The sequence below is a fragment of the Natator depressus genome, chromosome 15, assembly GCF_965152275.1.
Source record: "Natator depressus isolate rNatDep1 chromosome 15, rNatDep2.hap1, whole genome shotgun sequence".
Lineage (NCBI taxonomy): Eukaryota > Metazoa > Chordata > Testudines > Cheloniidae > Natator > Natator depressus.
In genome coordinates this window covers 27188960-27202792 of record NC_134248.1, presented here as the reverse complement: position 1 = coordinate 27202792, position 13833 = coordinate 27188960, and the positions used below count along the sequence as shown (strand labels likewise).

General features: G+C 48.6%; 1 protein-coding gene across 1 annotated transcript in view; it reads right to left on the bottom strand.

The window, feature by feature from the left end:
• SH2B3 (SH2B adaptor protein 3) overlaps window positions 1-10454 on the bottom strand; it is an 81385-nt gene extending 70931 nt beyond the window's left edge. The window contains exons 1-2 of the mRNA XM_074972800.1: window positions 10347-10454; window positions 8672-9460 (exon numbers count right to left, since the gene is read on the bottom strand). Coding sequence (XP_074828901.1) covers window positions 8672-9433 — 762 coding nt within the window. The 5' untranslated portion in view covers window positions 9434-9460; window positions 10347-10454. The remainder of the gene's footprint in view (window positions 1-8671; window positions 9461-10346) is intronic.
• Between the last annotated feature and the right edge of the window lie 3379 nt (window positions 10455-13833).

The following is a 13833-nucleotide window of genomic DNA, read 5'->3' as shown; positions in this document are numbered from 1 at the left end:
TTAATTTAGACATGAAGGGCCACATTTAGGATCTCATCCCTGAAAACATTTATGTATAAGTCATTTACTCATGTAATTAGGTCCACTGAACTAAATAGGGCTACTCTGCTGAGTAAAGTTACTTGTGTAAGTGCTTGCAGGACTGATCCTTTAGTAGTGATGTAAACAGAAGAATAAATGCCACACTGGACACAAACAGATTAGAAACTTGGTGTGATAACTAGTAGCTTGCACCGATTTAGCATTCAGTGAGTGTGCAAAATGAATGCGGCATGCAGAGAGAGATCGTGGCCAGAAGGTGTTCACACGTTTGGGTAGATGTGCCAGGCCCCTTGCCACTTGTACCAGTTTCCTGACTAATCTGCACCCAGCACGCCTGATTTTCCTCTCTTACACCAGTTTACCTTGGTGTAACTCTACTGACTTCTCCAGGGTTACTCCTGATTTACATTCGTTTAGCATCAGGATCAGACTCAGGCCTGATGTGTAACACCAGCGTCTGTGCCACCACCACAGACTTTAGATCTAAATATAGAAGAAAAAAAAACAAAACATACAAACAAAAAACCAAACACCCGAACAAATAAGACTCTGAACTGGTTAAATTCCATGTACATTGGCCAAACTGGACAGTCTCTACATAAAAGAATAAATGGTCACAAATCAGACGTCAAGAATTATAACATTCAAAAACCAGTCGGAGAACACTTCAATCTCTCTGGTCACTCGATTACAGACCCAAAAGTTGCAATTCAACAAAAAAAACCCTCAAAAACAGACTCCAACAAAAGACTGCTGAATTGGAATTAATTTGCAAACTGGATACAATTAACTTAGGCTTGAATAAAGACTGGGAGTGGATGGGTCATTACACAAAGTAAAACTATTTCCCCATGTTTATTCCCCCCTCCACCCCCCACTGTTCCTCAGATGTTCTTGTCAACTGCTGGAAATGGCCCACCTCGATTATCACTACAAAAGGCCCCCCCGCCCCCCCGCAACTCCCCTCCTGGTAATAGCTCACCTTACCTGATCACTCTCATTACAGTGTGTATGGTAACACACATTGTTTCATGTTCTCTATGTATATAAAGCTCCCCACTGTATTTTCCACTGAATGCATCCGATGAAGCGAGCTGTAGCTCACGAAAGCTTATGCTCAAATAAATTGGTTAGTCTCTAAGGTGCCACAAGTCCTCCTTTTCTTTTTGCGAATACAGACTAACACGACTGCTACTCTGAAACTTGAATATTATTGTTATTTACTATTTGTATTACTGGAGCTCCTAGGATCCCTCCTCATGGATCAGGACCCAGAGAGACAAGGGTCTGCAAACAGGAGCTCAAAGGAGGAGCGGGCATTATTCTGTTGAGGACACCCCTACTTGTTTGTGTTTATTGTCCTATCAGCCTCGGCAGGCATTTGCAGTTTTTGGCTGTTCCTTTGTAATGAAGGAAATAATTGCCAAGACATCAAGTACAAAACCAAAAATGGCATTTAAGATTTAACTGGGTCAGGGATTGCTAAGGCAGGAAAAATGCACATGGTTACTACAGTTGCTTTCAGATTGCGAGCCAGGCTGCGCTTTGCTTTGAAAAGACAAAGACTATTTGGAAACACAACAGGTTAATGAGAGCCACTGGCCACAGGCGGGACTGAAAAGTATAAACTGACAAGAAAGCAGCATGAGAAAAAAAAAAAAAAAAAAAAGGTATCTTGGTGTCCTGTCTGGGCTAATTTCACTTTCCCCTTGAACATGGTGGTATTCTTCAGTTCTGATCCCAAAACAATCTGTGTAGCATTGCTGTATGTGCCTAAACATCTGCTGTGAGCCACCCCAGAGGGGGCTGCACTTCAGTGGGAAGATGAAGCAATTCCTGTGTTTGTAAAAACAGAAAGACTCAGGTCAGCTTTGGGATGAAAGGCCCTGTTGAAATGATTGTCCCCAATCCCACCCAAGAATGCTGCAGACTTCAGCCGCTCTTTAACTGAAACAGGGAAGGCTAAATTCACCACTGACTTGCAGCAGATGCCATTCTCTTGGCTGCAACCAAGTTGCGCCCACTTGCCCTAGCAATGAATTTACCCCAGAGACCTCTAAAAGCTGACCAGAGATATACAGCCTGATATCCCGGAGCTCCAGAGTTCTTTTGCCTTGCCCAACTGCTTCCCGGTCACGTCACTGCAGCTGTACAGTTTAGCAGATGGATCTTGCTTCGCCAGCTAGCACAAGTTGATGGTTGTGTAGCGCCGACAGCAAACACAAACCAAGTATTGAGAGCTCACAATTTGCCTGCCACTAGATCTGATTTTCGAGCTTATCACCACATCCTTGTGCCAGGTCACGTGCTGCTCCGCAAGTTGGCTGCAAGGACTAACGGCGAAAAGGAAGAACTCCCCATCGGGGGAAATTGTGAAATCCTCTTTTCTCTTCAGAGACAGAGACTCTGGTCGCAAAGACATCGGCGTGGGCTTGGGTGGAGCGTCTTCCCCGCTCTGCACTGAGAGTGAGCAGAAAAAGGAGGGAACTGGAGGCAAAGTCTGTTTGCTTCTTCTTTCAATCTGACTCGTCCGGGGGCCAGAATTCAGGGCTGCTGCTCAGTTAAAATAACTAACCATGCTGCAGATCAGAAGGCCCCATTCGTGTGGCTTACATGAGTGGAGTTCCCCCTCATCCCAGCTCCACTGAGGGTCACTGCTGCTGCCCAGAGTTTCCTTCGGAGTTTGGACCCTCAGGTGAATCTGGATTGGCGTGAGATGCTCTGCACAGAGCTCAGCTGTAACGATGCTTCATGAAGCATTTTGGCTGAGCACTGCGTGTTGGGGTCTCGGTGCCAGCCTGCGGCTCTGGGAATACGGGGTCTCGGTGCCAGCCTGCGGCTCTGGGAATACGGCTAAATGCTAGGCCTGTTCTCGTTGCTGGGAAGAGGGGGGACACTAAAATTAACCCCCAAATCAAATATTATTGGGCCAGATTCTGCTTCTGTTGCAGTCAAATTAGTTTCTGGAGTACTTCCGGTGTAGCGCATGGAGTTACACCCAGGGTGAATTTGGCCCAATGGAAGTGCCATTATTGACTTGATGGGAGCAGGACCGAGCCCTTTGTGCCTAAAACCGTCTGAGGACAGAGTCCGCGTGAGGACGATTGCTGGATAAGGAGTGTAGCTAGACAGCCCATACAGAAGGCATTTCAGTTTCTTTGTGAGCGTGCACATGTGCAGAAAGACTCAATGGAAACTGGAAGGTGGTGTAAATCTGTTGCAAATTTACCCGTTACTGAAACCAATTTCATGGGGAGCTGTGAAAAGGGAAACCAATACGTGCAACCCCGGCGCCACCACAAACATGTAAGGGTGCAGACTGCTCTTTCCATTTGTGGTCTGTGTTGTACTATGCGTAGACCCGAAACACTGCTCATTTCCACGGGGACTGGAGGAAACGGACAGCTGGTAGCTCCAGGGATATGAGAAGGGTGCTCATTTCAAGGGACCAGCAGTCATTTAGAAAAGCAACACAGAAGGCAAACTGCAAAGCCTTTTCTAATTGAGCTTTTGTCTTTTTCTTTTTTTTAATTGCACTTCACAGCAATACAGAAAGGCAGCTCGATTTTTCATTTTTAAAAGGTTTTTTTTTTGGGGGGGGGGAGGAGAAAGAAGGGGAATTTGCCTGTTATTTAAATTTAGAAATATCAGGAATTTCAAGTCTACTCTGCTCTGGTTTTGCTGGAGGCTGTCGTGGATCTGGACAGATGCACTGTGCCCTAGAGAACCATTCAGAGACAAGGTTCTGGAACCTTTAACCAAGACTTCCCTTTTCCAGAATGTTAATTAGTATTTGAAGTTAAATGGGACATTAGCCTCCCCCCCCCCCCCAAAAAAAAACCATTTCAGAACTTACTTCTAAACAGTCTGACTAAAAATCCCCCCTTCCCCCCCCAAAAAATTACTCAACTTTCCACTAGTTCTCTAATCCTAGACTTCCAAAGTAGACAAGATCTGAAGTTCTAATATAAACACCTCATTAAAATAAATAAAGACATTTACCACTACCAGGACCTCTGTCCCCACCATAAAGTCTTCAGAAAGGGCCTTTTCTCTTTGCTGGTCACCTTTAAAGGCATAACAAGCAGATTCTCTCTTTCTCCCAAGCCATCCTGGCACCATCCCTATGGTGACCATATTTCTTAAAGTAAAACGGGACGGCCCAGGGCTCACCAAAACTGCTCTCCCCACACTGCCTGGGGCTGGGGCTGACCCCCAGAACCCTGTGCCACCCTGGGCTGGGGCTGAACTCCACGCCCTGCGGGGGGGGGGGGGGGGTCAGCTCTGAAGGCAGCAGCAAATTTCTCCGTTGTTGCTGGCAGGCAGCATTGCCTTCGGCTGACACACCACTCTGCCTCGCGGCCGGGACAAATGTCCAGTTTTGGCAAAAAAGTAGGGACGGCCAGGACAGAACTGAAAAGCGGGACTGTCCTGGCCAAAATGGGATGTATGGTCACCCTATTCCTAACTCTGAGCTGAAACAGCTGCATCTAGAACCCCAAGGAGTTTATTTCTCTCTTCCAAGGCTGCCAACAACAGGGGCCAGTTGGGATGGGTTTTAGGGGCTGCAGACTCGTTTCCCCCCCGACAGACTGGAGCTCATTGGCCATGGGCCATCAGTTCTTATTAATCTGACCAGCTTTCCAGCAAACTAGACCCAATTTCCCCAATTCTGGATATTCAGTGCTTCAAGCAGACAAGCCAACCATGGATCCCTCCATTCCCGTTTCTTCATTTGTCAATATCAAATCCTACACCAGCTACCCCTACACAGGGGTTTTCCTGGGGACCTTTTTGCCTGGGTTCCTTAGAACCGATCTTTACATGGCCACCTCTCCCCAAAGCGGGCCGTGCAGACCCATCAAACCCTCCAAACGCTCTTGTCAACAATCAAAGTCCTCCCCTCCAAGGCAGCCAGCCCTGCAGAGACATCAGTCCATTGTGCAGGCACCTGTCCCACGTTCACCTTTCTAGCGACATTCAATGATCCGATTTCTCTGCTGGACACAGCTGCTCTTGGGCTCACCCTTCATGGCCAATCAGCCCTTCCCAGTAAGGTCTGCATTTCCCAGCCGGCATCAGCCGAGTCACCAGCCTTCATATCCCTTCACTTCCCTCCCTTCTCTGTATCACAGGTGTGCACAGAGCAGCTACCCAAGCCTCAATCCTCCCCCCAGTCCAGGCCCTCCTACAAACTCCCGTCTCCCAAGACACGTACAGGAACCAACACTGAAAACCAAGGAGATGTGCCCAGTCAGTACCCAACTGATATATGAATTATCTGCACTGTGGGGGCACCTAAGGGCCACAAGCTGGGATCAGGTCTCCCTGCGCTAGGTGCTGTACATTTCTGAAACCTCTCTCCAACCCTCCATCTTCTCTTTGTTTCTCCTCCTGTGGGGTGTTGTATCTAAGTCTTAGACTACCCGCTCTTCAATAGAAGCATGTGTTACACTTTGGGGTGCTGTCAAAAGAACAACCACCAGCACTTTCAACATGAGGAACGAGCCAAGGTTTTCACAGGCTGTGGCCAAAGACCCAACAGGGAAATCAGAAGATAATAAAATAGCCCTGTGATTTAGCCCAGAGAAGGGGCTCTCAAGGAAGTCTGAGACAGAAAGAGGTTTTATTTTCTCTGACATAGGTTTACTAAACACCGATAGCTATTTATTGTAACAGCCCTGGTGGGGAATAAAGGATCCCATGTGAGTACAGAGATACAGGGTTGCGTTAAGCGTCTCTACTAAGCTAAACAAAGACTCCAGGGGCTTTCCCCTGCAGTTCTGTCCCAGGGAGGAAGCCCACTGACTCAGGAGAGTTGCACAGGGATCAACTCTGGCTGAATTAGGCCCATTCCTGTCAGACTCCTCCAAGAAAAGCTCCCTGTCGCTTCAGGGGGTCACCTGCCTGCATAGGAACGGCCAATTCAGGTCCTTGATACAGAGCAGCCTGTGCCCTTGCACCCAGGAAGCAGCAGATGTTCTCCCAGGCACCCCGGGGCACCTCTCGCTTGACTGCGCAGCAAGGGCCGGACTGCACTCTTGGGTGCTGCAAGTCTGGCTGCGCTGATGCAGCGTGGGCACATCCCAGGATGGCCTGGGCCTTGTGAACGTGTAACCTTGCAGCTGGGCTTGAAAGGGAGCATAATCCTCTCCTGCCAGGGAGCAGGGCAGGGGGCTATGTGCGAATGCTCTTGCAGCCCCTATGTTACAGAGGAGTACTCCTACCTCCTGGCCACAGCGGGGCCCACACCCTATAGCACTGAATATACCCAAGCAAGGACAGGCCCAGTCTTGTGCCGGGGGGCCAGGAGGAAAGAATTCACACTCGGCTACTACAGTCATAAGGGCCTCATAAGAACCCAGGCAGGTGGACTCTCCAGGCCCAATTCACCAATCGCACCAGTCAGTCACTTCTTGAAGTTAATGGGGTCTCCCCAGGAAAAGAGCAGAATCTGGCCCCTGGGCTCTGTTCCTGGCTCTGCCACCGATTCCCTGCATAATCTTGGACACATCACCTAACCCCTCCATGCCTCGGTCCCCCATTGGGAAAACAGGGCTCGTAACACTCACCCAGCTTTGGAGGCTCTGGATGAGATGCAAAGGGCATTTAGTAACACAGCCAAGAATTTCCTTCTAGCTCTTCCTTCCCACTCCCTGCCTCTTCCCCAGGGTGCTAGAACAGAATCCCAACAGAATCCCAACTGAAAGCTCAGACAGCTGACAGCTTAGATCTCCAACCATTCTAAGCACCAGAGTCCAAATCACAGGGCACTCAAAGCAAGTTTCACAACAAAGCTAATCTTGTTAAAGCCTGAAGCAGAAGTGAAAGGGAAACTCTCCGACTAGAATCATAGGACTCTCACCTAGTCATCAAAGCTGCAAAAGTTAGTTCTGAATATGTAGGGCACCAAGTCTAAGTGTGGTAAAGTTTCACTTTCAGAGCAGTGCCAAGGGCCCAATCCAGCTCCCACGGATGTCACTGGAGGCAGGATCAGACCCAGGACAGGTGATCCTTCATTAATCTGAGGCTCAATCAAGGTTTAAACATTAATGCTGTACTCCTCCGTTAACAAAAATAAAACCATTGAAGTGCAGCTTTTTACTATTGTAATCAAGTAATAAAACATTCATGCACATGGCTCCTTCGCTTATTTCCAAAGTCCCTTTCTGCCATAGCTGGAAACTAATTTCAACTCCATATTTTTGCAAAGAGGTTCACAACCCCTCCCCGCATCTGAATCCACTGGCGGTTCAGTCTCCATTCAGACAATGCTCATAATGGGAAAGCGATGAATATCTCTGCCCAAGGGAAATATGCCAAGGAATTCCTGGAACGAACACACAATTCACTCTCACAGAGCCAATCACTAGAAACGTTTATAACTTGAAGCTGATTCACATTTTGGGTTTTTGTTTTTTTTTTTTAAATAAAACCATGATGCAAGTAAAAAAAAAAAACAGCCAGGCAGATTTAGGCCATTTGAAGATCCCATCCTGAACTTGCAGAGGAAAAGAAACATCACAGAAATGTAGAGGTTCCTTCTAGCCCAAGAGGTCACCTAGTCCAGTGTTTCTATACCTTTTTGATACCAAACATCCTTCCCAAACACCATCAGGGAGATCTCACGGACCAGTGATTGAGAAACACTGATTTAGTCCACCCCACCGCAAGTAAACATTAATGCCAACAGGTGTTTGTCTATCCCGTTCTTTAAAATCACCAACGATGGGGATTCCCCAACCTCCCTAGGTGGCCTGTTCCTTGTCTCCATTGTGAGGTTCTTTCAGTAACAGCTGCGTAAGGGGGGAGCCACTGCTTTCTGTGCAGGGGAATTCCACCCTACACTTTACGGGGATATAGGCACCAAGAAGCAAAGGCCACTTCCTCAAATCAGACCTAATCTGGCTTCTCCAGTGGGGAAAAAGTGGAACCATAGCTCACAAACGAGCCATTGAGTTCTAAAATGAAGGCTAGGGACATGTCCGGCCAGACCAACTTGCACCAGCTGAGGAACTGGCCCATTCCTCTCCAAGACAAAAGGAGTAACCACAGATCCCACCATGCAAATCCAGCCCATTCTCTAGCCCAGTGGCGCTCAACCTTTCCTGACTACAGTACCCCTTTCAGGAGTCTAATTTGTCTTGCGTACCCCCAAGTTTCACCTCACTTTAAAAACTACCTGCTTACAAAAATCAGATAAAAATACAAAACAAGTGTCACAGCACACTATTACTGTAAAATTGCTTCCTTTCTTATTTTTACCATATAAATCAATTGGAATATAAATATGGTACTTACATTTCAGCACGTAGTACATAGAGCAGTATAAACAAGTCATTGTCTGTATGAAATTTTAGTTTGTACTGACTTCGCTAGGGCTTTTTATGTAGCCTGTTGTAAAACCAGATTAGTCGATATACCCCCTGGAAGACCTCTACCTACCGCCAGAGGTATGCATATCCCTGGTTGAGAACCACTGCTCTAGTTCTCCCCAGCCCTGGGCCGCACCTCCTTGTTAAAGCGGAGAGGTGCATTGAACAGTACAGTAATGCATGAGGCAATGAAGAGACGTGACCAGCAGGAAAAGGGGAGGGGGGGGGGATTTGAGAGACCTCAGGCCGCTTACCTTGGGGGGATCAAACAGCTCCAAGACATATTCTTCATTGTCTGACATCCCTGCCTTCCGCAGAACCAATCGGCACCGCTGCCAGCGTGTCCCACTGTCCATAGTGGTTTCATCTACCATGCCGTATTTTAAGAGACCCTCCTTGCACACCTCGTGAGCCTGATCTCGGGACAGGGTCCACGGCAGGATCTTTTTGGGCAGTCCAGGCTTGAGAGCAGGCTCTGGTGCCTCCCCCTCTCCCGGGATGGCCTCGGAGGATCTCCTGCGCAAGAACTTGCGCCAGCTCCTCCGCAACCGGGTGAGGGAGAAGTGTCTCCTGGCAGCCAGAGGGGAGGCTGCCCCCATCAGCTCCTCAGAGCTCCACGACTTGGGCAGGCTCCGGGGGTTAGCGTCAGCAGCTCTGTCAGCCTCGGAGTGGGCAGTCAGCTCCGCCTCCACCTTGGCCATGACTGGCCCCGAAGAGGCATCCCCGTGCCTCTTGCTGGTCTCCCTGTAGTCCCGCACCCTGCTGAAGGGCAGGGCCCTGAACTGGTTCATGGCGAAGCCTTCCTTCACCTCGTTGCAGAAGTACTGCTGGAAGAGGTCTGTGAACTGCACCGAGAAGTTCTCGGCTGCCAGGAAGTCATGGTGGGGGTTCTCAGTGGCAAACAGCAGGTACTTCTTGGCGAGCTCCTTGGCCGTGGTGATGGCGTGCAGCTCGCAGAACTCATTCCAGCCCTGGGGATGCCCGGGAGTGCTTGCTGGGATAGTCTGGCCATTCATTGCAGTGGCTGGAGCGATTCAGGTGCCCTGCAAAGACAAAGGAAGAAAGGCTGCATGAGGGGTTCTCTCGGGGCAGGTTGGGGGCTCTGTCTGCTTGACAGGCCAGCAGAGGGTGGTTCAGTGATGGAAATACCAGGCTGGAGAGTTCAGACCTTGTCAATACAGGGACTTCAGGCACCAGTGGAGTGCACCAGATCAAGCCCCTAGTGCAGCCCCACCTGGCCCCCGTGCCCTGCAGTTTGCACGAGTCCAAGTCACAGGGGTTTGCGCTGGAGCAGCTGTATGACAGAGCATTGGAGTCCCTGGAAGAACAGGCTCAAACGATCAAGTACCATCCAGGTCACTGGCGGGGGGGAGGCTGTTGGTGGTTTGGGGATGACACCTTATAAAAGCCAAGGCCCCACCCACATGACAAATCCTATGACACTTTCCCCTCTCATGACTGCTGTGTGATGTGCTGCCCTCCACCTGAGGAGTGGCTGCATTTCAGTGAGGCTGTACAACATATACACAGGGCCAAATCCTGAAGTCCTCATTCAGGACCCAATTCTTATCTCACAATAGTTCTATGCTGACTGAACTGCACGGATATCAGGCCAGTCACTCCACATTTACACCTCTGTGAGAGCTAGGGATTTCCCAGTCCTTATTCAGACAAACTCTCACGAATTCAGGGTGAAATTTCCCCAAGTACTTAGCTGCGCACAAGCTGTGGGAATCAATTTTAAAAAGGGCTTGAATCTGCCGGAGATGAGTAATGCCTGGGAGATCCATGGAATTGCACTAGGGTAAAGCTAGGCAGGCTATTTGTCCAGTTTTATATTGGAGAGTCCTCTTTAACTATGGCTTTGTCCCCTGTCCGGTACCGAGACAAAATGGGACATGGTTTTGTCCAGTATCAAGAATGGCTGACCCCATTATGAAGAGTACACCCCTCTGCAAGGTCACACTGGCAGGGGTGAGGTCACGCTGGCAGGGGAGGTCCCGTGCCATTTGTTCCCGGAAGCACCGGAACGTCCGGTATTCTGGGGATGCAGCAGCAGCCACCCTAGGGACAAAGGGGAGAGACCAGAACCAGGCCCTACACCATCAAGTAACAATAAGCCACGATTCTCTGCTACAGGTAGCAAATCAATTCAAGCCCACGTTACATACTGTTTAAGCACATAGTTGGGACTGAATTGAGTACCATGCTTCCAGGTCCACTGGAAGATTTAATAGAAGTTTTCCTGCTCAGACAAAAATTAAAGTGAAGATTTATCAGTATGTGTAGCCATGTGCCTTGGGGGATAGGGGAAAAAAAAAAAAAAAAACACACAACACACAATCCCCCCCCCCCCCCCCAAAAGCCAGTCAACCTCAAAAATATAAGTGGATAAAAATTTCAGAGTGGCGCATAGTGCTTGCCACTTCCACAGCAGCTTACTCCAAGGGTGACACAGGGAAGCTTTGGGCGGTATTGTACCTGTGCTGGTCTCAGGACATGAGAGACAAGGCAGGTAAGGTAATGCCTTTTACTGGACCAAATCCTGGTGGTGAGAGAAGCTTTCAAGCTATTCAGGACTGGGAAAGATGCTCAGAGGGTCACAGCTAAACACAAGGTGGGAAATAGATTGTTTAGCATATGGGACCGTTCAAGGCCCATCAACACCCCTGCAGTCATAGGACAGAGAAAGGAGGGGACCTAGTGAGCAAGAGATTGCTGTATGCAATCTGAATGCATCCGATGAAGTGAGCTGTAGCTCACGAAAGCTTATGCGCAAATAAATTTGTGAGTCTCTAAGGTGCCACAAGTACTCCTTTTCTTTTGCAAATACAGACTAACACAGCGGCTACTCTGAAACCTGTAATAAACCATTACTCATGTCTTTATGACTGTTGTAATGAGCCATATAGCGTCTGGATTTATGGCTTATTACAAGAATCCTTAACTCACTACCCGCCTCCCCACCCCCTCGTTGATGGGCCACTTCACCTTGAATGGTCCCTTACGCTCAACCATCTTTTCCACCTTGCATTTAGCTTTGACGCTTAGAGTATCTTTCCGAGCCCTGAAGAAGGCTCTGTGTAGCTGGAAAGCTTGTCTCTTCCACCACCAGCTGGTGCAATGAAAGGTGTTATCTCACCCACCTTGTCTCTCAAAGGAAAGCTTTGTTTTTTTAAACACCAGGAGCCAGGCACCCATCAGCTCGAGGTTAGTAAAGGGACTGGGAATCAGGATTCCTGGGTTTGATTCTTGGCTCTACCATAATTGTGTGTGGCCTTGGATGGGTCGCTTAGCAGCACGGTGCCTCAGTTACCCCATCTGTAAGATGGAGTAATAATTATGAGTCCCAAGGGAGTGCTGGAAAGCTAAATTAGTCTGTGTTTTACAAGCACGTTGAGCATTCCAGGGCTCCTTGTTCACACTGCTGCTTTCAATTCCTTCACTGCCCTAAGCATATACAGTTTCATTTTACCCAGGTGTAACAGCCAAGCAGGGTTTCACTTTAGTTTAAGATGTTAGTTCTCAAGAGGATGAGCCAATAAAGCCAGGGGTGGAGAGAATCAATAACATTCTGCAGAAGTCCAGGTACAGAACAAACACTTGGCTTGCTGTATGGCAGGCTCACAGGGGAGTGTAAAAGGGAAGTAATTACACTGACACCCCAACTAAACCCCCGTGCACCAGCCCCCCACAAAACAAGAGCAAGCTTCTTACTCTGCATGACTCTCCATGGACAGACAAGTTTTCCTGCAGGTACAGCTGCCAAAACCAAGCTTCCCGCAAACAAGCCTCTTATCTGAAACTCTCTGCTCTTCTAAGCATATTACCTAGAAAAACAGCACCTCTGCCAGGCAAGCTCCGAAAGAGACAGATCCACTGGTGCACCCATTCTAAACGGCATACTCGTAACCCAGCTGTAGGAATCTGATTTACAGAGGATTCTTGACATGCAGGACTGAGCTTAACCACCCAACACTTAACCCCTGTGGTTTTCTGGTGCATCATGTTTGTTTAAATAACCACTTTAATGCTCGCAAACCTAATTCTCACACGCACAGGCCTGAATGCCACAAGTGGATGGGAAGTGATGCAGAAAGGAGTTTTTGCCTCACAATCTCAGCTGGGATTCACCCTATGGACTTTATAGGCAGGCAGCCTTTATATTAGGGAGACTTCAACAACAGGTGGGATTGTTTCCCTCGTGGAGCTCTGGATATTTGGACAGACTCCAACATAAACAGGATTTGCAGTTATTGTTTTGCAAAGCCAAATCTGGGTGGCTTTAACTTGTGTCAATATTTGACCCAGAACAGCGGCATCGTGGCATTGCTCCTGTCCGTGCAGCAACCAGCCCCTCATTCCCCTAAAGCAGGAACAGCAACCACTCTCCCTCTAGTTAATCCTTCCATTACTTGGATCCAAGACAATTCCCACCTCCAGAGGACGCAGTGATGGTTGAGGCAAAGTTGGCAGTTGTTTGCACGGCCTGATCCCAGATTGCTTCCCTTCCTTGGGAGACAAGACAGGCCCTTATTGCCTGAACCAACAGGTCTGCTAGAAGCGACCCTCAGTCCAACTCAACTGCCCCCGCTGCACATTAGCCCACATGCCCAGTGACAGCCGTTTGCGCCCAGGTACGCCGCGTGAACCAGGGATCTCGTTGCAGTAACACGGAACAGTGGTGATGGGGACGGTTTCAGTGTGGCTACAGCTTTGTGAACCCACAGAAAGACAGCCCTCCACAAGCCACCTGTTAGCCATGCTCTCAAGGGACCTGCTGCATGCTCCTAAACCAGTCAATCGCACCTTCATTAGCTTCCCGCTAAACCCACAGGACCCCCTCATCTCCAAAGAGCTCTCTCTTTAGGGCTGATCACTGAAGGAGTCCAAAATAATAAACAAATTTGTTCTGACACATGAGTCACATGATTTGTTAACTCAGACCCAGATTTTGCCTCTCACCCATACGGATTTCAGCGAGACGACACATGGACTAAGGTGCTACTCAGCCTGAGAAAGAGCAGCATCACGGGGCACTCAATTCCAGCTGCGGGGCCCAATTTAGCCTTCATCCACAGATGGGCAACCTCAAGGAGGACAGCAGAATTTCAAGGATGTAACTAAAGACAGTTATTCGTTCTGATACCCTCTATTACAAGTAATTAAGTGGGAGCCTGAAAGAACCCATCTTGACTCTCAGATCCCACAGGGAGATTACAGGGCTGGCAATTGGAAATTGGAAGAGGCATCCTTATTCTAAGCAGTTTTGCTCTAGAGACTTGCTAAGACAAACGACACAATGCCTTATGAAGCTGACAATGCTGTCCTTCTAATGGCTTTCCAGAGCCTACCTACCCTTTAAATACTGTCTCACTCACCTCCAGGATGCCACAGATGTGTGAAGGTTAGAGGA